The sequence below is a fragment of the Lissotriton vulgaris genome, chromosome 5, assembly GCF_964263255.1.
Source record: "Lissotriton vulgaris chromosome 5, aLisVul1.2, whole genome shotgun sequence".
Classification (NCBI taxonomy): domain Eukaryota; kingdom Metazoa; phylum Chordata; class Amphibia; order Caudata; family Salamandridae; genus Lissotriton; species Lissotriton vulgaris.
Window position 1 is genome coordinate 1,924,709,230 of NC_141693.1, and position 25,903 is coordinate 1,924,735,132.

A 25,903-nucleotide genomic window follows, 5' to 3' on the forward strand; every position below is an offset into this window, starting at 1 on the left:
GGACCACTGTCAGGAATAAGCACTTTTAGAACTAGCACTTGGTAGAAATAACGCTTTGTAGACATAGCAAATGTAGCACACAACCAGTAACCACTGGTAAAAGGTAAGTACCACCTACGCAACCCTAACCACCATAGAAAAATATCACGCAGGGAACCAGGACCTCACTAGCAACACCTGTACTAGGAAGAACAACCCCCCCAAGTATCACAATACATTTAGGGGTATAGGCATAAGAACATTACACATGATGCATCACAACATTCAGCGGTGTAGGGAAAAACACATGATGCATAAACATACATTCAGCGGTGTAGGGAAAAGCACATGACACATAAAAACACATTCAGAGGTGCCAGAACACAGAGTGCGCAAAACATACTACACACAGTACATTTCCTAACACCCAAAGCATTAGTGTATAAATCATACTATCACATAAATCACATTTAGCGCAGAAATTATAATAGCACATAACTCACATCACAGTCCAAGTTGTGCCACTGCGCCAGAACCTAAACGTAGCAGCTGCCCACTACTTGCTGGGCATCTGGCGGACAGAACAGGGCCTAAAAGCTGCAGCTGGCACTAAGTGCTGCTCAGCTGGGTAAGGCCAGGGTTGGGATGAAGGAGTGCGACTCACTCCTAAGTCCAGGACATGTCCCTAGAAAGCAAAACCTAAACGGTGCAGCTGCCCACTAACTGCTGGGCAGCTAGGAAGGCAAAACTGTGACAGGGGCCCTCGCTGACCCTTTAGAACATGTTGCACCAAAGTAGGAGCCCACTAGGCTCTAGAAAACTACATGTGCCCTCTGACTCTTCAAACACAAGGACTGCGCAAAACTGAGCCCTCTGGCTCTAACAGTAAGGTGTCCCCAGGATTGGAGCCCTCTAGCTCTGCAAGTAATGGTGGGGCCTGGAACTGCCCCCTTATCGTTGGAGCCACGGGGCTCAGCACGGGCACCTCTGGGCCTTTCAACTAAACATGCCACCCCCCCCCCCCCAACCCCTCACAGGGACTCATTAAAACAATAATGGCCCATCATTGGAGCCTTCACAGCTCTAAAATTAACTAAGGCCCCCATTGGTTGAGCGCCAGGGCTCCCGAAATGACCATGCCGGCAACTGGACAACCACAGGCCCCTATAGCCCAGGAAACAATTCTCACCACGTTGGAGTGGCCCACTGAGCACACGGGCCGCTCTGACTCCATCTCCCCCCGACACCACTACCACGGAGAGCCCCACACTTACCGGGCTCTCCAGGCGCAAGGAGCAGTCTCCGCTCGGCGGGGCAGCAGCATCGCGCTGACGTTTCCTTCCTTCGTTCGCGGTGGGGGTAGCCTTGCGCCCCCTCCGTCTCTGCTCACCCCAGCTGAGTACACAAGGCGGGGCTCTCTCGTCCACTTGAGAGTCCCGCTAGCTTCAGGAACAAACCTCTTTTCGGGCCTTTGAGGAGGCGGGGTGGGCTCCCGACCTCCTCCATCGAACACTTCCTCTCCTGCCGGCACGTGCGCAGGGCTTCCTCTCTGCAACCGGAAGTCCCATCTGCCGCCAGGCAAAGGGGCTGCCTGACTTCCTGTTTGCGGTCCGGCCGCGGCGGTGACTTTGTCGGGGACAATAACGAGGGGTGGGCACCCTCGAAGAACAAAATAATAGTAGAATCGGGGTGGGCACCGGTTAAATAATTAAATAAACGGGGTGGCACCCGTCAATAAAAAATAATTAAAGCATCGGATTGACGCAGGGTGGGCACCTGCAATTGGGGCAAATTCGGGGGAATCCCTACACCGGGGATTCCTTCAGGGAAAATGGCAGCTCAGTGCTGCCAGGCTAAAATAAAGCGCTCCCGGAGGCGCTTAGGGTACCACAAACACCCAAAGTAGCAGAAGTAGTCCTGGGGCCAAGAAGGTGGAGCACAACAGCTCCCAGTAAAGGAAAGTCCTCCAGGAATCCAGGGGTAGGGCAGGGCCCAGGGAGGCAAGCCTTCCCCTGGGCCCAAGCAGCAGCACGCCCCTGGTAGTTTCAAGTTGGCAAACAAGAACATTGAATATGAGGTCACAGCCTCATTTTATACAGAAAATCCCTTTGTCTCTAGGGTGTAGGGTGGGTAGACTCAGCCCCTCTCACTATTCACTGGCCAGGCTAGGGTCATTAGACGCACCACAGGGGGGCGGAGCCAGCATTGTGTGGGGAAAGCCCAGCCCTATTCAGGTACCAGGTGCAGCCCCTCCCTGCCATTAACATGCAGATCTCCCCATTCACCACCAAGGGCAGATCCACCCAGACTCCAGGAGCCTGGCACACCAGCTAGCTCCAGCCAATCACAAGCCAGCACATTCACTGCACAGTCAGGCCAACTTCTAGAAGTGGCACTTCCACACTAGAAACATGAACGCCGCACACATCATCGCGCAGCATTCAATCTCACGAGTTCGCACATACCAAACTCAACCTTGCACTCCCCATGCATCAGGAATTACCATGGACACACACATTCCCCATGCATTCCTATGGGAGGGCAGGCCAATCTCACACACGCACTCAGAGAGCGCACGCACTTTACACTGCGCCACTGTGCTTAGGTACGCAAAGACCAGAAATCAATATAATTAGGTAACACTAAAAGGCAAAAAGTTCAGGGGTGAACCTGCCAGAAGGGCCAAGTCCAACATCAATCATAACGCTCTGACGCCGCAGGTCGTCATGAAGACTGGAAGAGGCCTTTCCCTGACCACACTAAGGACAGACCACCTGCACTATAATAGAAACCTCGGAAGAAGCCCAGATAATCTGATCAATATATATAACACAATCTTGGTCAGTGGGCAAGCAGGGCTGGAGCAAACAAAATCTGTGACTGCATCCTATAGTACCCAGTGAACTAAGGACATTCATTAACACCACTATTATTAATTCTGATTTTAACTTGTAATGAACCTTCCCTACCTCTGGGTTTTAACTCGTTTAACTTGATTTTCCTTTTATTTATTTATTTATTTATTTCGATTTATATAGCGCTATATAACCCCGGGGTCTCTAAGCGCTTTTAGAATTACAGCGCTTAAAAAGGTAGCAAAGGTGGATGAAAATATATTGAGTGTTTGGCTAAATTTGTATTCTTTTAAGTATTAATATTGCAATGGTTTTAGTTAACTATTCAAAAAATAAAGAAGTAGTAGTTCTTGCTTGAATCAAACTCTGCTAAGCTGTGGATTTGATGTTGAGGAGAGAGATGACTTTTGCTGCTACATCAACAGTGCATAAAAAATTGGGGTTCAATAAATTATTAGGGTTCAGCACCCACACAGCTTCCCCAATATTAAAGTTTTGCAAAAAACATGACAAAATATCAAACATTAACAAAGGCAAAAAGCTGACACCCAACGCCAGACTCCTCGGCTTTGCCAATGTTTACTTATATTGATTCTTGTGAAATAGCAGATGTCGTGTAACAGACAGGATGGCATCACCACATACTACTGTCTGGGATGTCATCAACACGCTAAGTATCTCTCACTCTTACCAAAACTGAAAATTGAGAGCTCTGCTGAGAACTACCTGTTTTCGCTGTCTGAATCCAATTCCTTGAAGAGATCACAAACACAATCTAAGTGAACTTCAGTTCCTTGAGCGACGTCAAAGTGTCAAACTACACACTCGGGGTAGATTGACTAACGTCAGGTTCGTAGATTGCGGTCACTGCCTGACGTCAGGTTCGTAGTTTGCGATCACTGACTAACCTCAGGTTCGTAGATAGCGGTCACTTCCAAAAGTCAGGTTCTTCGACTTTGTGTAAAAGTCTGTTATGGATAACTGTATTTGTTTCCCAGTCCGACGTCAGGCTCCTGTCGTGTCGTCATATTAGTTTCCTGGGGTGGGGTCATATACAAACACATCGTTCACGAAGCATTCTCTCCCTTTCTCGGGCCTCTGAGAGCTTTTGTTTGAGTAACGTCACCTTCTTAACGTGATGATGTCACTGTCCGAAATTGCGTCCCTTGTATCTCACGTTCGTGTGACGTTTAAAACGGTCATAGAAACGGTAAAATTGTTTAAGGACAGTCGGGTCAAAATGTAAACAAACCCATGTGCATCACCGGAAGTGCAATAAAAAGAAACTAAAATAACAGCAAGGAAGTGTCGGAAAGAAACTCAATGAGGGGAAAGGAGTGGAGTTGAAACCACGGAGCCCGACAGACTCGTTTTGGAGAGTATTTAGCTCCTAGTCGTGTCGCGGCTGCCCTCCAGGGCCTAGGCCCGTTTCACTCCCAGGCCTCGCTGGCCCTTTAAGGCGGAGGCTCCCTCCGTGGAGGTTGTTTTTTGTTCTCCTTCGCCTCAGCGGGAGGGGGAGGCGGCGGAGGAGGGCGCAGGGCCCTCCCATGCCTCGCCTCCTCCTGGATCAGCTTGTAGCGGAGGGGGAAGCCATGAGTTTCCAAGCCCTCCCCCACCACACGCCCTCCTCCCGCACACAGCACACCACTACCTCCTCGTCCCCCATCTTACCTCAGCCAGCGCCTGCCCGAGGGCCGCCCGCGGGGGAGCAGGCTCGGAATTAGAGCCCAGGGGGAGCGACGCCAGGCCCGAGACTAGACCCTGGTGCTGCGGAGGGGGAGAAGGCCCAGGGCCCGCGCCGAGGGAGGTAGGGGACCGAGCGAGGCCAGTGGATTCACTCGGAAGGTGTTCAGCCCCTTTCAGCTTCCGCCACCGGAGAAGCGAAGGAGAGACTTTATTTGTGCCGGGCGGGGGGGAAGGGCGCCCCCCACCGCCGGGAAGCAGCATGGACGAGCAGGGCCGGCTGATGCAGGGCCGGGGGGTGGGCCTGCCAGGGCACCCCCCGCACCAGGGGCCCCCGGGCATGCAAGGAATGAACCCCCACCAGGATAACGGGGAGCCTCCCCGGAAGCAAGATATCGGGGACATTCTGCAGCAGATCATGACTATCACGGACCAGAGCCTGGACGAGGCGCAAGCCAAGTGAGTGATTAACCCGGGGTGACTCCCTGGTGCCCTCCAACCCCGATCCCCTTCCACCCTCAAGTCCCGTACTGCACCTTCCTGTCCTCAGCAGACTCTCCTTACTGTACTCTCTGGTCCTCATGTGGTTCCCTCCAACCGTCACCCCCAACTTCACCCTGTAATCCTCACTCCCAACTATCACCCTGGCCCTTACTCCATTGTGCAAACCTCTCTCTGGGGCACCCTCCAATCCGGGCCCATACTGAGTCATCCAACCTCGCCCTTCTTACTCCGACGCCCCCCTTTCACTTTGCCGACAGACCCCCCACCCCCCCTGCCGAAAGCCCTTTAGATCTTGGGAGACAAGCATGTCAAATAAGTGCTTATTCCTCTGGGCAAGTCCCCTAACGTACTACTGTCCTCAACAGTGCAAAGCGATGCGGGATCGCAGGCCTGCGGAATGCTGGCTCCCCCACCCATACAACATCCCAACATCAACCAGCACATGGGTAAGCAGCAGGTCTATTGACATGCTTATTATCCCCATGACCCGCTCCAACCACACCATGGAGCCCTACTAAACCTCCCCTGCTAAGTTCAGAGCCTGGATGTGGCTCAGGCTAGACCGCCCCCACACAGCGATCACAGAGTGGAAGAGGCTCAGGCATTGGGAATGCTACAGCCCTCCTCCGCGACTGGACCTTGCTTACGCCAAGTCGTACTGAGCCTACATGGGCCACAGTTGGAAGGAACCAGCCTCTTCCCCAATGCCCTCCTGCCGCGTTCTAAAACCCCAACATCGAACATAGACTGGTTGAGGCGAAGCCCCCTTCAGAAGTACCTGCACCTAGATCCAGACCGCAAGGGACATAAGAGGCGAGTGCCAATTACCCCAACTAATACTAAAACACCCTGCATCCCATGGATTGCGTACCTACCACCGATCCATCCACCTTTCGTTACGTCACTTCCTGTTGTGACGTCAGCGTCCTCCCATTTTATTTTTTTAGGACTTCTGCCCTGGTTCTTATTCTCCATCACACTCATTTAATTTACATTTCGCTGCTCCAGGTACCATTCTTCAGTTATCAACTGGTTCACTTTGTGCCTCACGTTTCATTTGCCCTCTTACATTGTTTTCTTTTTCCCTCTTGCATTGTTTTCTTTTTCTCCTAACTCCGTCTTAGTTCCCTTTTCATACTTTTCTTTCCAACTTATCTACTCTCCTTAACTAGTCTCCACTTAAAATTCTATGTCCTCCTTTATTGGTTCCTTTCGTGGGAAAGATCCTCTCTGGTACCCCTTCTCTCTCCAGCTCTCCTTTACCCATTTATTCTTTTGTTGGCTCCACTTTATTGCTAACTCGGCTCTATTAATGGCTCCAGATATATTACCCACTATCTCTCCTAATTTCCACTGTATGGCTCTGTCCCTGGCGCGCTTCCACCACTGTATGGCTCTGTCCCTGGCGTGCTCCCACCACTGTATGGCTCTGTCCCTGGCGCGCTCCCACCACTGTATGGCCCTGTCCCTGGCGCGCTCCCACCACTGAATGGCTCTGTCCCTGGCGCGCTCCCACCACTGTATCGCTCTGTCCCTGGCGCACTCCCACCACTGTATTGCTCTCTGTCGCACGCTCCCACCACTCTATCGCTCGCTGTCTTGCCCCCTCAACTTCAATGTTGGTTTTCTCATCCACGCTGCTTTGTCCTTTTTCCCCCACCTACTTTACTGTGATCCTTAATGTGACCGTGCCTGATTTATAGCACACGTGCACCTACACCTTTTAATGCACTCTCATGCCCACTTTAACTCCCTCTGACCCTGCTTTTATGTCTCTATCTCACTCCCTTGTTAACCCACTTCAGCGACCCTTGTTAACCCACTTCAGCGACCCCCAACTCCTTACCTGATGCGCTCCCTCTTTGTCTCTTACTGGCTGTATTCCTACTTCACTTCTCTTTTGATGGCTTTGCTTCCACTTGATTTCACTTTTTTTTCTGTCCCTCACACTTTTTCTATATGGCTCGTTTCTTATTTCCTATCTCTCTCTGGCTCACATTTTACTTCTCTGACTCGTGCTTTTTTCTTCGTGATCTCTTGCTAACACTTATAAATTTTTCCCTCTCGCTATTGTGTTTTTTTTCTCTCTGTCTGGCTAATTTCGTTAACCTCATTCTCTGGCTCATGCTTTTTTGTCTTTCTTCGGCTCATGCTTTTTTCCCCCACTCTCTCGTTGGATTGTGCTTTTTTTTCCCCCACTCTCTCGTCGGATTGTGCTTTTTTTCCCCCACTCTCTCGTCGGATTGTGCTTTTTTTCCCCCACTCTCTCGTCGGATTGTGCTTTTTTTCCCCCACTCTCTCGTCGGATTGTGCTTTTTTTTCCCCCACTCTCTCGTCGGATTGTGCTTTTTTTCCCCCACTCATCGGATTGTGCTTTCTTCCCCACTCTTTCATCGGATCGTGCTTTCTTCCCCACTCTTTTGTCGGATCGTGCTCCCCCCCCCCCCACTCTTTCGTCGGCAAGTGCTTTTTTTCCCCCACCACTCTTTCGTCCGTTCGTGCTCCCCCCCCCTCACCCGCTCTTTCGTCGGCTTGAGCTTTTCCCCCCCACAATCTTTTGTCGGCTCAAGCCCCCCCAACTCTTTCTTAGTGCATTTTGCCCCCACTCTTTCGTCATGCTTTTTTACCCCACTCTTTCTTCGAGCTTTTTTCCCCCACTCTTTCTTCGTACTTTTTTCCCCCACTCTTTCTTCGTACTTTTTCGTTGTGTTTTTTTTCCCCCACTCTTTCATTGTGCTCCCCCCACCCCCTCCCATCCCCATTCTTTCGTCTTGCTTTTCCCCGCCACACTTTCTCCTCTGGCTCATGCTTTTGTTTCTTTTTTTGGGTCACGCGTAACTTTTTTTCTCACTGGCACACTCTTTACTGTCTCTTTCTTTTCTCTCTCTGTTGTGCTGGCCCCATACTGTACTTTTCAGGGATGTGGAATTCCTGTAGCCCTACGCCCAGGACATATTGTTTGGGGTCAAGGGCAACAAGTTTTAATGTGTATTTTGTCCTTGGGACAAGCAGGCCCAACCCCCTGCAGCACAAACCCTTTGGCTGCCAATTTGCAGTACCACATTAAGGATCAGGGAAGGGCACTTCCTGCAGTTAAGTTAATATTTGTGTGCATATGTTAATGCTGTTCAAACTTGTATTTATGGTTCATTAATTGGGAGCCTTTATTATTAGGCTGAGCGCTCTCAGTAAATGTAAGTTCTGACTGCACTACTGACAGTGGTTCCAGGAGAAAAATGTGGACACACGGTTTAAAAGTTTAGCAATATGAGGCTATGCATAATGCTCTCTGATTAGATGCAAATATTTGCAGAAGCTTGAAAGCAAGATTAATGATTCTTTGCTTTCAATACAAAATGTTCCTAAAAAATGAAAGTAGGAAAAACATTTTTTTGCTAAACTACTGTAAAATTTCAGTTACCATTTCTTTTCAACATCATTTTGTAAAATGTGTTGATGCATGCTAGTATTTCCCCAAAATATTCATATTAGAAAATCAGTGTAACCAGTTTCAATAAGATTTTGGGAAACAAAAATAAACAAACATTGGCAAAGACAGTAGGTCTGAAATGGTAGTCAGCTTTTTAGTTTTGGCAATGCGTGACTTGGTTTGGCATGGTTTTTGTAAAACCTTATTGGTGTGAGAGCTGCCGAACCCTCACCAATATAACAAACATTGGCAAAAGAAAGAATTGTTTTTGTTCTCAAAAAAGTACACTGCCACATTAGTTACTGGCACTGAACAAAACTACTTAGTGTGCCAATATGCTCCCTGTGAAAGAGCAGAATGCTGTCACTCACTGTGAAGCCGGCCGATACAGAGAGAGAATTTTAATAAACACAAAAGGTCATGGTTAATGCCAGACCAAATTAGGTGCCCAATTATTAAAGAAAGTCTCAAAAGTGCACCGTTGGTATATGTCCTTGCATTAAGGGCAGCTATATGGCTTTCGTGAATTCACAAGAATTTACAGCAGTAGGGCAAGAAATAGTACTCCTAGAAAATATTTGTGAAATGCATTTTAGCATGAACAAATATTCATGTGTAGATTTGCTCATGTGAACACCTGAGTGTTTGCAAGTTTATTTTCCCTCCAACCATTTTTTTCTCAACTCTGGAAGAAGGTTTACATCTGCCAATGTCAGGAGTACATTTCCAACATTTCTCAGTACTGGAAAAGATTAGAGAAGAGTTGTTGAAAACCTTGAAACATGCAAGTTAGTAGGTTTGCACAGACTCAAAATGACTTCCAACCCTGGAACTATTGTTTACCACTACCTTCAGTCCCAGTATGTAGATCTGCGGAAAAGTAGCAACTTAAAGGGATTGCTAGTATTCAAACACTACTATGGTATGAGCCCTGGCATAATCAGAGAGGCTATATAAGATCTCTTATATAATAAGATTGCGGCCATAATTTGTCGCCGCACAACATGGCACCAAAGGGACAAATGGATTTTGTTACAGGACAAGTAGATTTATGATGCAACCTGCCCCATGGACAAGTAGATATTTGAATACATTTCACACCCCTGACTTTTGCCTCTCACCCTCTGGGTCACGCTGTACTGTTGTGTATGTTTGTTTCTCTCTCTTTCTCATCCATCCCTTTCTCTCATGCTTTATCTTCAAACTTTTTTTTTGTCTCACTGGCTCAAGCTTTACTTTTGTGTTTATCTCTCTCTGTCCCTCTCGTTCACGCATTACTTTTGTGTCTGTCTCTCTCCAGCCCACACTTTGCTTTTTGTCTCGCTCTGGCTCAAGCTTTACTTTTACGTGTCTCTCTCTGGTGGTTACTTTTTTCCACCCTCTCTTTTTGGCTTGCGTGTTACTTTTTTCTCTCTGGCTCCAGCTTTACTTTTTTTCTCTCTTTCACTGGCACACACTTTACCTTATTCTCTCTGGCTGGCTCACACTTTACTGTATTCTCTCTGGCTGGCTCACGCTTTACTTTATTCTCTCTCTGGCTGGCTCACGCTTTACTTTATTCTCTCTCTGGCTGGCTCACGCTTTACTTTATTCTCTCTCTGGCTGGCTCACGCTTTACTTTATTCTCTCTCTGGCTGGCTCACGCTTTACTTTATTCTCTCTCTGGCTGGCTCACGCTTTACTTTATTCTCTCTCTGGCTGGCTCACGCGTTACTTTTTTCTCTCACTGTCTGGTTCATGCTTTATTTTTGCCTTTTATTAGGTTTCGCCTGTCGAAAGCTGCGCAACCAGCCTTTCGCGCAGGCGAAATCTAATGACTTACACTGTGTGGCTTTGTTCCGCCCTCTCTTTCCATTGGCTAGCTTCATAAATGGAGGCTAGCCATTGGAAGAGAGATCTGCTCGTCATTCTGCGAGCAGCAGATTCGTGGGCGTTCCGGCGATTTTTAGGCTTTTCGCTACGTCATGCGGCTGTGGGCGTGTTTTTTTGGGGGGGGGGGTTTGTTGTCATTCCGCTGACCGCCGCTGGAAGAAGTCATCCTTGGTGAGTGCTTGCTGTCCTATCTCCCCCCCCCCCGCTGTCCTTGTCTCCGGCATTGTAAATGCTTGTTTGATACTCTTAGCTGAGTTTCACAATCTGCGCCCCTTTCCAGTATCTGCTGCACATCTCCTCCTTTTCTCGTGTTCTCTAAGAAACCCACACGGCCCCCAAGTCAGTTTTAATACATTTAGGTAGAGTGTTCGACCAGACTGCGTGGGAGTTTTTTCTCAGTGCGGTTGCCGTCGTGGAACATGCTTGCTCGTCGCCTGGCCATCTCTTCCTGCCAGAGTGGTGATTACTGTTTATGTTCCGCTGTCCATGTGTGCCCGTTCTAGCCCCCCCCCCTGCTGTCCGTGTGCCCGTTCCCACCCCCTCCCTCCCGCTGTCTGTGTCGCCGGCATTGTAAATGCTTGTTTGATACTCTTGGCTGAGTTTCACAGTCTGCGCCCCCTTTCCAGTATCTGCTGCACATCTCGTCCTTTTCTCGTGTTCTCTAAGAAACCCACACGGCCCCCGAGTCAGCTCTAATACAATTAGGTTGAGTGTTCGACAAGACTGCGTGGGTGTTTTTTCTCAGTGCGGATGCCGTCGTGGAACATGCTTGCTCGTCGCCTGGCCATCTCTTCCTGCCAGAGTGGTGATTACTGTTTATGTCCCGCTGTCCATGTGTGCCCGTTCTAGCCCCCCCCCCCCTGCTGTCCGTGTGCCCGTTCCCACCCCCTCCCTACCGCTGTCTGTGTCGCCGGCATTGTAAATGCTTGTTTGATACTCTTGGCTGAGTTTCACAGTCTGCGCCCCCTTTCCAGTATCTGCTGCACATCTCGTCCTTTTCTCGTGTTCTCTAAGAAACCCACACGGCCCCTGAGTCAGCTCTAATACAATTAGGTTGAGTGTTCGACAAGACTGCGTGGGTGTTTTTTCTCAGTGCGGTTGCAGTCGTGGAACATGCTTGCTCGTCGCCTGGCCATCTCTTCCTGCCAGAGTGGTGATTACTGTTTATGCCCTTTCCGAATGGAGCATTAGTCGCAACGTTGTTGTGAACATAGTTGAAATATTTTACACATCAAAGTCAAGAAGGAAGTGCTCAGTCTTCTTTTTACCCTGTGGGTGACTCGGCTTGGACAGTCATTCATTAATAATTGTTGGTGTTTTCACGAGCTGCTTAAAATGGATGTGAAGACAGAGCATGCTTATTACCGCCAATTAGCTGGCTGTTAACTTTTAACTAAAGTTTAAATCCTTGCAAGGGTAAATCAAAGTTCATTTCTTAGAGCATTGAGTTGGGTAATGATATTAAGCATATTACAAGGCTATACAAGCATAAGATTAATTATGCATATAAATGTGCGACATTTTACTATACATATTATGCTACTTTCCATGTTTATAGTGGAAAGCGGATTCAACACCGCTGCTCTCGTGTTACATACTTGCGCCTGTATAAAGCATTAGATGCCCTGTCCCACACTGCAGTCTCCCTGAACTGGGTGTGCTAGGTGCCACTGGGACAGTACTCCCTTCTACAGTCCAGGCACATCCTTACCCCTCCCTCTCTTCCTGAACGACTGACCAGCGTATTAGTGACTGGGGTACTAGACCCTTGGTGGCTCTGGTCAGCCTGAGTTTGAAAGAGGGGGCAGTGATTCCCACGGCAAGCTGGTATTGTCAGTGATTCAGTGCGTGCACACGACTGAGGGTCCTTGGGAACTCCTTGCATCCTTCCAAGCCCTCGGGAGTGCACTGGCCAGCTTTCTTTGGCTCACAATCATTGCACCGCATGACATTTGTTTTTGCTCTTGTACCCACGGAATTAATATGGCACGGGTCCAGTGCCCGAGGGTTCTCATTTCCATGGGCCCATGCCTACAAACTCATGAGGGAAGCACATATGTGATCATGCTGTGCATATTGCTGTTACTGCACCTATTATCTCCTCAAATGGTTACAGTAATATGTGCTTTGTGGGGCTCGCAGTGTGTGGGGGGTGGCTCGCAGTGTGGGGGGGGCTCTGTGTGGTGGGGCTCGCAGTGTGTGGGGGGGCTCTGTGTGGTTGTGTGTGTGGGGGGGCTCTGTGTGGGTGTGTGGGGGGGCTATGTGTGCATGTGGGGGGCTCTATGTGGGGGGACTCTCTATGGTTGTGTGTGTGTGGCATTTGCGAGAGATTAAGCAATTGGCATTTTAAATGACAATGCCATTTATTTATCTGTTTTCAAAACCAGCACATAAATAAAAATGTTGTCATTTACAATGCCAATAGCTCTAACTTTTGAAAAGGCGAAACCGTTGCATTGTAAATGCTTGTTTTTGCCTTTATTTTTGTGTGTATCTCTTTTTGGTTTCCAGGCTCAATCTTTACTTTTTGCTCTCTTTGATTCACAATACTTTTTTTCTCTCTCGCTTATGTTTTACTTTTCCCCCTTCTCACCTCCTGACTGATGCTTCACTTTTTCTCTTTGGCTCATGCTTTACCTTTTCTCTGTCTGGCTCACACTCCACATTTTTTTTTTTTTTCTCTCAACTCTTGCTTTACTCTTTTTTGCTCTCTCTGGCTCATTCTTTACTTCTCTCCCTCCCACCTGTTTCTCTCTGGCTTTTCTTTCTCTGGCTCATGCTTCACTTTTTTCTCTTATGCTGATCCACCCCTCACTTTTCTCCCTCTCTCTCATAGTCTTGAATTTTGCCTAGCTCTCTCTGGCTCACATTTTACTTTTCTCTCTCCTTTCGCCCCCTCCTGCTCACACTCTACTTTTTCCTCTTCCTCTCTCTTGCCCCTCCATCTATTTCTGTGGCTTACGCTTTACTTTTGCCGCCCCTCTCTATTTCTCTTACATACTTCTTTTGCCTCTTTCTTGCACTTAACCTTTGTGTTTCTCGCTCTCTCCTGCTTTACTGCACCCCACTCCCCAGGACTCCATTTTTGCGATTTAGTTCACCCCCTCTCTCCTACTTCTAGAGTGCTCTGTGTATTTAAACCCAGTTTTTTTCTCCCACTTTTTTCTTCGCTTCTTCTATGCATCTCCTTTTTAGGTCGAGCATTCAATACCTCTTGTATATACTTTAGTATATGCTGATATGTTGTATGTACTTTGTGGGATCAGGAGATCAGCCCTAAGACTCGTCTGCTTCCGCGTAGGGACTTTTTTTTTCTGTTCAACTGTCTCTATTATGTCTTGATAGAAAACGACCAGCAGAGGTCAGAAAAATACCAGAATCACTTTAGCATTCTCTAGATTCCTGTTAATGGAAATTGTCTTCCACGAGCACCCATAGACAATAATATTTTTTCAAATCTTGTATTTTCAGTGATATGACCACCCATGGCCCTGATTTTGTATTAAAAACAGAGCATTGCACTATACCATTTCCTACTGAAAGGCAATATTTCTCTCTGTGTTCCCATACCAGGCATGTCACACAGTTTGGTGCTTACTTTCCCTCCATGTTAAAGAACAGTAGATGTTTCAGAACACAGGCTAATGTGCTGCATAGCTAAATACATAAAAGGTCCCAAAGGCGAGAACAATTGCATTGCAAATGCTTGTTTTTCTTTTCACTCGGATTTGCGTTTCTTTTTTCTCACTCTTGCATCTCTTGTGCTTCTTTCCCTATCACTACAATTTTTAGGTCTCGGCTGGCGAAAGCAGCGTGCATGCGCTGCACTCGTCATACGAGAGCTTCTTGGAATCAATACAGATGCCAAAGCTCTCGAAGGTGGAGTTAAAGCCCTGCCCATCTTTTTAATTGATTAGCGTCATCTTACCTGCAAAACGCTGGCTTCTGATTGTAAACGAGGCTTCTTAGTCCCTCCTTGTTGCCGCCTTGTCTCCTTTTGGTCCCGCCCACCGGGATTGGACCTCTCACTCGTGGAGTTACACGCTCTCTTTTATATGTCTGTAAGAAGTTTTTTTTGTGACTTTGAGTGCAGGCCGCCTGCATGTTGGTTGTTTTTAGCATTCCACGAGTTATTTGTACTCCCTGCAGAGTCTTTTGTCAACAACATTTTATAGGTCTCGCCTTTCATTAAGTCAAAGCCATTTGCTTTTCTATACAATACCATTCGCAAAGCAAATGGCTTTAACTTGATCAAAGGTGAGACTTGTTGCATTTTCAATGCTTGTTTTCTATCTGTCTTCCTCTGATTCTTTATACCTTGCTTTTTTATCCCTGTGGCACCTACTTTGACTGTCTCTCTGGCTCCTGTTTTGCGTCTCTCTTGCTTTACCAGTTTTTCTTGCCTTGGTTTCGATTCTTTGTTGCACTTGGCTTCACCCTTCTAGCTTCCACGTTAGTTTGTATTTCTTTTTTTCACTTTACTCCGTTTTCTGCCCCTTTCTGTGCCCAACTTATTTGCGTTTTCTTGTCTCTGTTTCCCTGTTTGATGTATGCCCTCTTCTTTCACGCTGGCTCTGGAACTTGCTTTACTTTTTTACTTTTTAACTCTCTCGCTTTTTCTCTCTTCTTTGAATAATCTTGAATTCTTCCACCTATCTGTTTCACCCATTTCTTGTCACAGTCTTTTTTTCTATGATACACAATTTTACTTTTCCCCCTGGGTTCTGCTTCACTTCTTTCTCTGAACCCTCCCTTGCTATTTACTCTCACTCCCTATGAATTATGCCCACCTTTGGGCTTTCCTTCGCTTTTGTATCTCTTTGTCTGCCTCTCATTCTTTGGCTTCTGATTTCATACTCTGGCACCTGCTTTGTTTATTTCCTTTAGTCTCTGGCGGCTTCTTGAAACCTTTAATATTTGCTTCCTCGTTTCTTGTCTCTGACTTTATTATGGTGCTTAGCATTACTTTTCTTCCTGATTTATATTTGACATTTCTTTCTGAAACCCTTTTTTGTGCTTCTTTTTTAACTCTATGGCGCCATCTTTGCTCACCCACACCCTGTCCCTATTTTGCTTCTTGCTGACTCTCACTATATCCCTCTGAATCCCATTTATCTTCCATTATACTCTTTTTGTTTCTGGCTCTTTCTCTCTGTCTTCTTTATGCATCTGTCTTTCTCCCCTTTCCTTTTGCTTCTTTCTATGAATCTGGTTCCTCTCTTTGTTTCGTTCTGTCTATGACTTTGCTTCTGTACCTCTTGCTTTACTACTTTCTATGATCACCCACTTTACTTCTGACTGTCTTGATTACTGTTTTATTTCTCGCTGGCTTCCACTTTTATTTCCCCTCATTTTACCCCCACTCTACTTTACGCTATCTTGGCTTCCGCTTTCTCTCTGGAGCCCACTTTATGCAGCCTTGGTTTCCAGTTTGCTTCCCTCTGCCTTCCACTTAATGCTGTCTTAGTTACGAGTTTACTTCCCACTACCTCTATGGCACACACTTTGTCTTTTCTCCCATTTTACTCCCTTTTGACTGTTACTTCTCACTGTATACTGTCTTTGCCCCACTTTACTTCCCGCTGCAACCCTGGCTCCCACTTTAGTTTATGCTGTCTTGACCTCTCCCTTTACTTCCCACTAGCTTTACTGTCTCTGTGCTCTCACTTTACGCTATCCACTGCCACTTCTCATTTTCTCACTGTACGCTGTCTTGGCTCCCACTTTACTTTGTGTCATCTCTTTTGTCTTGGTTTGTACTCTACTTCGTCCTATTTCTCTGCCATCCCTTACTTTTTTCTGTGGGTCCTATTTGCTTCTCTCTGACACTCCACATTGCATCTTTCAGTCTCTCTTTCTGATTGCCTGTTTCAATGTACATTTCTCTGTGCTGCTCCTTTCCTATGAGACCACCTTCCTTTCTCTCTGTTTTCCTTCACACCTGCCTCAGCCTTCCTAGTTGCTTTCCTCTCTCTTGTTCTCAGTTGCCTCTATTTAACTCGCACAACACCTGATTTGTTTTTAGAGATGTGTCGGTCCGACCTTGGGCTTCTGAATTTCATTTCCTTCTCTGTTTCTTTGGCACACTATCTGTTTTCCGTGTCCTGGTTTCCTTCCTCTGTAGCTTTAGTCTCTCTCGTAAGGTTTTGGCTGTGCTTGCAACTCTTCCTCCTGTTGTACTTTGTATTTGCTCCCTCTTATTTCGTCACTGCATCCTTTGCTCTTGGTTGTGGGTTGGGCTTTTCCTTAGGTTTATTTATCTTCCTCTCTCCTCTGCAGGAAGCATGCTCTGAACTGCCACCGGATGAAACCTGCTCTCTTCAGCGTGCTCTGCGAAATCAAGGAAAAGACTGGTGAGTTTAGCACCTGTGATTATTTTATTTAATTAATTATTTATTTTTGTGTGTGTTTTTGAGAAGCTTACAGGTTTCATTCCTTGCAAAGGCGAACCTCTAGAATGTACAGTAGTTAAAGGTGATTTTTGCCATATTTGGTACTCGGCTTGAATCTAGTTGTCATGAAACATGGGTAATGAAGGTCGGTGTGCCTAGCTTCTCCCCTGATACTCTTGAAAAAGAGTGAATACACCCATAGAAGAATATGCCCAGCATGCAAAGCTGCAATACTTGTGGCATGGCTGACGTGTACCTGATGGTGTGAAGTTCATGTAGGTAAGGAAGAAAAGTACGATTTGGTACATATACTTAGTATAGCCAGCTACCAACTCCTTTTACTATTTCTCTTTTCACCATTTTGGCCTAATCTTTATCCGCATCACTTTTTTCTCTACTTATTTCCTATTCGCATTACCACACTGTCTCCATTTTGTCACAATATCTCTTCATCGACTCTGCCTTTTTATTGCTGCGTCCTTTCCTGTGCCATATCTTTGCTCTTCTTGGCACACTTCCATGTCCTTTTCTGCACCTCCCTGTGACCCTTCTTTACTGTTCAGTACTTCTAACTTCGTAACTCCTGCCATTCTCTACCCCTGTCTGGCCGCTGAGTTGTGGCCTTAACCCTCCTTGCATCTCCATGTCACCTTAGTAGATCTTACACTGTCCCCTACCACTTTTCATTTTCTTCAGCACTAACTAACAGCTCTTCTTTTTCTCTCTATTGTGCTGAGTATTCTTTGACTCTCAGTTACTTAGAATGCAATGGAGATAAATGAAACTGTTCGAAATACAATGGCCTCTGGACCGATTCCAGGCTGTGCATCCTGTACTGGTGCAGTAGTTTCTGCACTGGGCTTTGTGGCTGAGTATTCTTTACCATAATCGTGTCCGTTTGTACGGTCGGTCCCTTTTGTCCCCTTTCCCTCTTTAACCGCTTCAATGCTTTCCTTCCCACTGTTGTAATCTGTTTGTTTCCATATTGAAGCCAGATTAGTTCGTTGTAAACTACATAATTTTAGATAGATTGGCTAAGAAACGGCTATTTTGTTTCCTTCCTGGTTGATTCTTGGGCCTTCTTCTTTCTCTTGCATTTTTATGCCATCTGCTAATGAAGGTGCATATGCATTGCCAAGCTTGTCTACGAGGGATGTGTTTAATCTTTTCGTTGTTTCTAAAGCGGTGGTTACTTTTTAAATTAACATTTTGTTTTTGAAGTTGAGTCCTTTGTCTTTAAAGTGTGAGGACCAATTCTGTGGATGTTTGATTTAGGTCAAAAGACGCAACAATATTTACGGAGCTTTTGCAACACTGCCTCTTCACTTTCTTTTGAGCACCGGAAATTGGTCATATAGTTGCTCAGTCATAAAGATGAACCTAAAGAGATGGTTAGGAAGTTTAGAGACCAGATAGGTGGGATTTAACAGTGTCTGACATTCTTTGTGCCTCAGCCCTGTTCTTAGTTGAATACGAGTTTGAATACTTGCTTTTTTGAAAGCTTTCATGAATATCTTGTTGCCGGGTTGGAATCTCAAGTTTGAGGTGAGGGCATTTCAGAGCTCTTCAGTCCCTGCCCTCTCATTGATCTTCTCCATATTTCACCATCTCAAATGGTCGTCAGTTGATCCAATGAGCAGGTACTGGACACTGGCTAGTCTGTAGCGTGGTGCCAGCTTCTAAAGGTATATCGTATGATTCACAGTGATGTAATATTAGATATTGTGTGTGAACTGATTTGTAAATAATTAGTTTTATGTAAGTCTAAACACATTTTAAGTGCTATATTAAATAAATGTGTATCTTCACACCATTAAACGAAGACCAGGCTCTACAAGCTAGCCACATTTTTGTTTATTTCAAAGATTATCAAAAAGGTGCTGTTCCAAACTTGTCCCCTAGTTTCCACATCTCCATAGTTGTGGAACGGAACATGAATGTCGCTATTGTATTCTCTTTGGTCTGTAATAAGAGCTACTTATGTTGTGAAAACCATCCCAAGCTACTAACTAATATTACTATCTATATTAGTGACCACACTGAACAATTTTACAGTGGTGACCACAATAAGCAACATTACCTGCAGTGATCACCTGGGCCCAAATACAACAACAAATGTAGGGGTGACACACAAATAATAGTCTCACTGGCAAAAAGAGAAAGTATATCCGGGAATGTGGTTAACAGTTGTATAAGTGCAGTTAGTAGATAGCTGGCCAACAATTGCCTGAAGCTTAACTCATCAAAAACTGAGGTTATTCAGTTTGGCAATAATCCAGCCATCTGGTCCTCCAGCTGGTGGCCTTCAGACTTTGGTACGGCACCCACGCCAACATCTAAAGTTAAAAAATCTGGGCTTTCTGCTGGATAGGAAGCTTAATTACAAAGAACAAGTCAATTCGATTACTTCCTCCTTCTTTCATTGGCTTAGAATTGTAAAAAGAAAATCAAAAAAATTCTTGCAGCTGGTCTATTGAAGGCAGGGTTATCGCCATAGTTCTATCACACCTGGATTATTGTAACAGTCTGTGTATCAGCCCTCCTAAAGTTTCACTCAAGATATTGCAGACCATTTAAAATAGGGCTGCATGCTTTCTCCTAAGAATTCCTAAATTCCAGTCAGTTAGGGCTTCCATCAGACAACTGCATTGACTCTCGGTCTGGCATTGCATTACCTTCAACACTCACGGTTTAGCCTATAAAACTCTCCATGGAAATGCACCAGCCTATTTCAAGAAAAATTTTGTGCGGTACATCCCAGGTAGAAGACAGCACTCAGGTTCAGCTAGTCTTTTGAGGGTTGCTTCCTTCAAACTGCTGCTCTTCATTGGAACAGTTTGCCACTTGAACTGAAATTAGCACCTTCGATCTCGGTTTTTGGAAGGTCCTCAAAACCTGGTTATTCAATCAGTGATCCTCACTGACACTACCTAGTTTTCGTTTCTTTTTGCACTGCATAGCGCCAAGAAGCCTCCAGGTATTCGTGCGCTTTATAAATTGTATCACTCATTATTCCCTGTCTGAATAAATGCATAATCAAAGAGATAAGATCCTGGTATGGTAAGTGACAAAATGGGCCATTGCAAATAAGTATAGTTTTTTTTTCACAACAGATTTTATTGTTGACAGACAATAAAATGCCCAGGAGGGTCCAGGGCAAGGCATCACATATATAAGATGACAGTGGTGAAGATGTCAACGTTTTTACAATGAGTCCCTCTGAAACATAAGGGTATATTATCTGTGGAAAACGCACATTGATAACCAAAAACAAAGCTGTCACCTGAACTACACATCCTACATTTATGCATAATTCCAGAAGTGATAAAACAGTAAATTTACAACCGGACTCAGAGCCTGCACCCAATATGAAATCAACAGGGCAAATCTTCAATACTTCGCCCCGGGGGAACTGGTTCAAGGTAGGGACCATGATAATCGGCCCACTCCTTCCATATTTTCATGCATTTCTGGGGGCAGCCGCGTGCATTAAAAGTTGAAGTTTCAAGCCCCATGGAGAAGTCAAGGCCCCGTTCCAAGACCCCAACCGAAAGCGTGGAGGTTGCCTTCCATGCCCTGGCAATGTTGCGTTTAGCAAGGGTAAGCCCTAAAAAAATAGCAGGTTCCGTTTGTACCCGTTACCTCCGATTTCGTCGGTGATGTGGAGCATGGTTAAGCGCTGCGATCGTGGGATGTTCCATCACAGTACCTCAGAAAGACAGGTCAGCACCCCACGCCAAAAGCGTGACAGGGCTGTGCATTCTCAAACCGTATGGAGGAAGGTGCCCTCGGCCGATCCGCAGCGGAGGCAGGAGGGAGATGCAATGATCCCAGCGCGCCAGAGTAGATATCTGGTAAAGTATGCCCTGTAGAGGTATTTGAATTGTATGAGTCGAAGACTTGCTGGTATGGCTGAGCCGCGAGGGAATTCTGGAGCCTCGACCTAGTCGTCTTCGTCGAGGGGACCCAGGTCGTCCTGCCAAGCCTCCCTAGTCTTGTGAAGTGTATCATGAATGTTAATGACCAGGGTGTGGTAAAGAACTGTGATTTTGTGTGCGCCCATCTCACCCATGAACACGTTGGCTTCAATAGGGCTAACATCGGGAATAGTCGTGAGAGAGAAGGGGAAAGCCGTGTCGAATTGGAAGATATTTATAGTATTGGGAGCGGGGCATTTTGAAGTCAGCCTGCAATTGTTGGAATGGCTTGAGAGTCCTGCCCCGAAGGACATCCCCACCATTGAGATTACGATAGCATGCCAGGCCGCAAACCCAGGGAGCTCGAGCAACTGCGGCAGGAGGCCATTATGCCAGAGGGGAGCCTCCTTGGTAAGTTTGCCCCACCAACCTATCTTATGCTGAGCCTGGCACCAAATCACAAAGACAGTCCGGGTCGCGGCCAGCAGTGTGCCAAGCGTTGCGTTGGAGTAGAGTATTGTGTGTAATGATTTAGGGTCCATCAGCCATTGTTCAAGCACATAGGCAGGGTCCCCTCCGGTCGCTGTACCACCAGTCATTTAGGACAAGGAGGTGGGAGGCTGCATGATAAAGCTGGACATCCGGGGTTGCGATGCTCCCGCCTTAGGTGGATTTAAGACATGTGCGCAGGGCAACCCGCCCATGGCCTCCTCCTCCCGTATACGTTCGCATAATAGTCGGTGAAACTAGTAGAGATACCCGCTGGATCAGTAAGGACCTGACCCGTGGGTCCCACGACCCCGGGAAGGCACAGGGCAAATCGTCTGCTAACACAGACGGTGCAGGCGGGCGCTGGATTTGTCCCCCCATTGATAAATACGACTACTCGTGGCCAGCCAGTACAGCCTGACCTCATCCAATACAGCCTGACCTCATCCAATACAGCCTGATCTCATCCAATACAGCCTGATCTCATCCAATAGGTGTCTGGTGTATATCTGTTGGGTGATGGGAAGCTGGCGACGAGCCGTCGCACCATCCGCCTCCTGACTCCTGCCTTCCAGGTCTAAGATTTGTGCTTCCGAGTGGACCAGCTTCTCGCTGCGTTGCAGACGCCGCGGAGTACAGAAGGTAATGTCCACCCACCGCAGAGTTGGTTTCATGGCTTCCCACAGTGTCCCCGGGGAATCTACAGTGCCAGTATTGAGGGAAAAATGTTCAATAAGGGCCGCATACATTTCTTGGTGATATGAGTCGCCCTGTAGCAACCAGGAAGAGAGGTGCCAGGGGGCGGAGAACGAGCCTGGCCCAGCCGCACTGCCAGCGGGATGGGAGAGTGATCAGACAGACCTCTCGGTAAGATCTCAGCATTCTCAATCTTGTGAACATGTGAGGTAGATATGAATGTTTTATTTTTTTATTTTATTTTAGAGGTTTTATATAGCGCTGGCTGGACCCAGAGGTATCAGAGCGCGTTACAATTGTAACAGAAAGGTGTTTAAATACAGGTACAGTGTGTATAAGTACAGAAAGTTGATTAAAAAATAAGCAGTCCACATAGGATAAAGGTTACACTAGATGAGAAGTAAAAAACAATTGCTAAACACAATAATACAATACAGAGGTCGCAGTATGGTGGGAAGGTTCGATAAAATATACCTAGGAGCAAGAAGGACAAAAAATGTGCAAGAAAAACTGAAGGTCATAAGGTGTAGTAAGAAACAGGAGGTAAAGGAGAGGCATGGAGGTTGGGGAAAGGTGATAAGATTGAAGGTGAAGGGAAGGAGAGGGGGGGCAGGAGGGAGTTCACTAGCCGTAGACGGAGCAGCTGGGTGGGGGGATGCTGAGGAAGGCGAGGCCACTCGGGAGGTAGTTAGAAGCCCCAGTGTTTATTAAGGAGAAGAAGTTTGAGTTCTTTTTTGAAGCTGGGGGTAGGACGGGTTACAACGGAGGTCTAGTGGGAGGGCATTCCAAATAAGAGGGGCATTGCCTGAAAAGGAGCGTGACTGAGTGGAATTCTTTTTCTGAAGGGGGGGGGGATAAGTAGGAGGGTGTTAGAGCTTCTCAGGGATCGCTGCAGCCTGCTTGGGTCAATTTGATAGTAAGGTAAGTCGGAGTGTTTTGGTGGAGGATTTTGTGCGTAAGGCAGCCCATTTTATAAGTGGATCTGCCTTCAATTGGGAGCCATTTGAGGGTTTTGAGGGCGGGAGAGATGTGTTCAAATCGTTTGCAGTCGGTGATAAGCCTGGCCGCGAGGTTGAGCACTGATTTTAGAGGTGCCAGGTGTGTTTTGGGAATTCCGGTGAGGATGGCATTGCCGTAATCAATGCGCGATAGAACAAGAGATTGAACTGCTAGTTTAAAATCATCAATTGGGATAAAGGGCTTAATTCTCTTAAGGTTACAGAGGGTAAGGAGGGCTCCTTTGGCAGAGTTTTTGATGTGTACATTGAGAGATAGGCGGTTGTCAAGGGAGATGCCCAAGGATTTGACTGAGGTGGCTAGGGACAAGGGGCAGTTGAGGGCATTAAGGTCTGTGATCCAATTTTTAATGGGGAGCTGGTTGTTTTTTGGGGAGAAAAGAATAATTTCAGTTTTTTTAGGGTTAAGTTTGAGGTGGTTCGTGTGAAACCAGGCTTGAATTTTGATGAGGGTGTTGTTAAGGTGGAGGATGTCAGCATGGGTTTTTATCTTATGGTAGAATTGAGTATCGTCAGCGTAAAGATGGTAGTTGATCCCGGCTTGTTTGAGAATGAGGGTGAGTGGTTCCATGAAGAGGTTAAAGAGAGAGGGAGAGAGTATGGATCCTTGCAGAACTCCTAGAGAAATGGGGGAGGGGTTCGATAAGCAGTTTTATATTTTAATTTGTTGAGCACGGTGTTGCAGGTATGAGATAAACCAATTATGAGTCATACCATTAAGGCCGAATCGCTCTCTAAGGACTTTGAGTAGAACAGAATGGTTAACGGTATCGAACGCTGTAGAGAGATCGAGGAGGATCAATAGGCTAGATTCGCCATTGTCGAGGGAGTGGTGAATGTCATCAACAATGTTAAGCGTGGCGGTTTCAGTGCTGCAACCTTTCCTGAAGCCTGATTGGAGGGGGTCAAGTAAGTTTAAAAAGTTCAATGTGTCTGTTAAGCTGAAGAAGGACACATTTTTAAAGGGCTTTCGAGAGAAGGGGCAGATTAGAAATAGGACGGAGGTTGTTGAGGTCATTAGGGTCGGCAGTAGGGTTTTTTAGAATAGGGGTGATTTGGCCCAGTTGTAGGGAGGAAGGGACACAGCCGGTGGCTAGGGAAGTGTTAATGATCGAGGTCCAGGAAGGGGTAATGATGTGTTTGAGATTTTGGACAAGTTTAGAGGGGAGGGGGTCTTTGGTGTGGGAGGACGGTTTAAGTTTTGCAATGATGTCAAAGACATCTCTTTCAGAAACTGGCTGGAAATTATGCCAGGCAGCGTTATTTTTAAGGAGAGTGTTGGGGGGATTGGAATCGTGGAGGGAGGAGGGAATGGAGGGGATCGGGAGATCAATGTTATGTAGGATCATGGAGGGAGCAGGGGGTGGTGGGAGGGATGCAGGTGAGTTAGGGGAGATGTCCAAAATGGAGGTAGGGGTAGGAGTCTGGAAGAAGGATTGTTCTATTCTAGCAATTTTTTCAGAGAAAAAGAGGGCTATTTCTTCGCATCTAGTGGTCGAGGCCAGAAGTATAGGAGGAGTGGATGAGGTTTGATTGCGAACAATGTTAAACAGTTCTCTGGGTCTATTTTTGGCTCGGTCCAGTTGTGCTCGGAAAAAGGATGCTTTTTGTTTAAAGATGTGTTTTTTATAAGATGATCTTGCAAGTCTGAGGCGAGCTAGGTGCAAAGGGGTAGGGTGTTGTCTCCACGTTCTTTCCGTCCGTCTAAGTGAGCGTCTTTCATTATTAAGCTCAGAATTGAACCCTGATTTGGAAGGAATGGTTCTTGGGTTTTTAAGCTTCAGCGGGGTCAGGAGTTCCAGGGTATCCACGACTGCTTTGTTGTAGTGTTCTGTAAGCTCATTCGCATTCAGTGACGGAGGGATGGGGAGAAGTTGGGCATGGAGTTTGGATTCCAGTAAATCAGGGGGGATATTATTAAGATTTCTGGACAGTTTCATGGGTTTAATGATTTTCGTGGGAGGAGGAATGGCAGAGATCGCTACAGAGAACAGAATGAGATAATGGTCGGACCAGTCGATGGGAATGATGTTGGATAGGAGGGCTAGGTCTTTGCTTGTAATGATGGCATCTAGGATTGCTCCTTTGGAATGGGTCGAAGATTTACAGAGTTGCTCGAGGTTATTGATCTCGAGAAGGTTGGATAGGAGGGTGATAGAGGGGTTATTGGTCTCATTCCAATGGAGGTTGAGTTCTCCCAGAAAAATGTTTTGGGAGTTAGAAAGTGACGATTGTGTAAGAAGGTCGGATAGCTCATCAACGAAGGGATGAGTATTGCCGGGAGGGTTATATATGTTGTGAAGGCGAATGGGTTGGGAGCCGTGAATTTTGAGTTCAGCTTTGAGGTATTCAAGGGCGAAGTAATTAGTGTTATTGACAAGGGAAAGTTGTAATTCCTCTTTGAAGATGATGGCAACACCACCGCCTTTTCGGATGGGCCGGTCTTTTCTTAGAATAGAGTTGCCCGTAGGGGCGAGGAGGTCAAGGATGCTTATTGAGTGGTCATTGAGCCAGGTTTCCGTTAGGAACGCGATGTCGATGGATTCACTAAGAATAGTTTCAGAGATTTCAATGGCATGTCGAACAGCGGACCCACAATTGACAAGCCTGCAGGAAAGAGGTTTAGGGGGAGTTTTGGGGAGTGGAAGGGAGTGGATGGAGGTGAGTTGGGGGGGAGGCCTAGGTGAGCTAGGGGAGCGGGGGGTTCGGCTAGTCCCCAATATGACGGGGGAGCTAGAGACAGGGGGAGGCTGGATATTAGTGGGTGAGCAGGGAGGGTAGGATTTGCAGAGGTCTAGGATCTCCATAGGTGAGAGGGGGCAGGCGGTGCGGAGAAGTCTGTGTGCGCGGCGGTGTAGAGGAGTTGTGCAAAATGGTTTGGGGGTAGTGGGATTAATATGTCTGGTGTGAGTGGTGTTTGTCCGGAGTGGGAGGGCTCCGTTTTTGCGGGAATAGAAATCAGATCTAAGATGAGTGAGATCTCTAGAGAGAGTGGCGAGAATGCGTTCAATGTTGCCAAGAGAGTTAGATATAAGACTAAAGTGGGAAATTGGAGAAGGTGGAGGGAGCG

The 25,903-nt window shown here is 46.7% G+C and overlaps 1 protein-coding gene across 2 annotated transcripts in view; it reads left to right on the forward strand.

Moving 5' to 3' along the window:
* Positions 1 to 4,404: 4,404 nt before the first annotated feature.
* Positions 4,405 to 25,903, forward strand: part of PBX2 (PBX homeobox 2) — a 247,366-nt gene continuing 225,867 nt past the window's right edge. The window contains exons 1-2 of one of the 2 annotated variants that reach the window (XM_086924519.1): positions 4,405 to 4,976; positions 16,603 to 16,676. In XM_086924519.1, coding sequence (XP_086780645.1) covers positions 4,780 to 4,976; positions 16,603 to 16,676 — 271 coding nt within the window. In that variant the 5' untranslated portion in view covers positions 4,405 to 4,779. The remainder of the gene's footprint in view (positions 4,977 to 16,602; positions 16,677 to 25,903) is intronic. The other variant, XM_086924520.1, reaches the window with a different exon arrangement.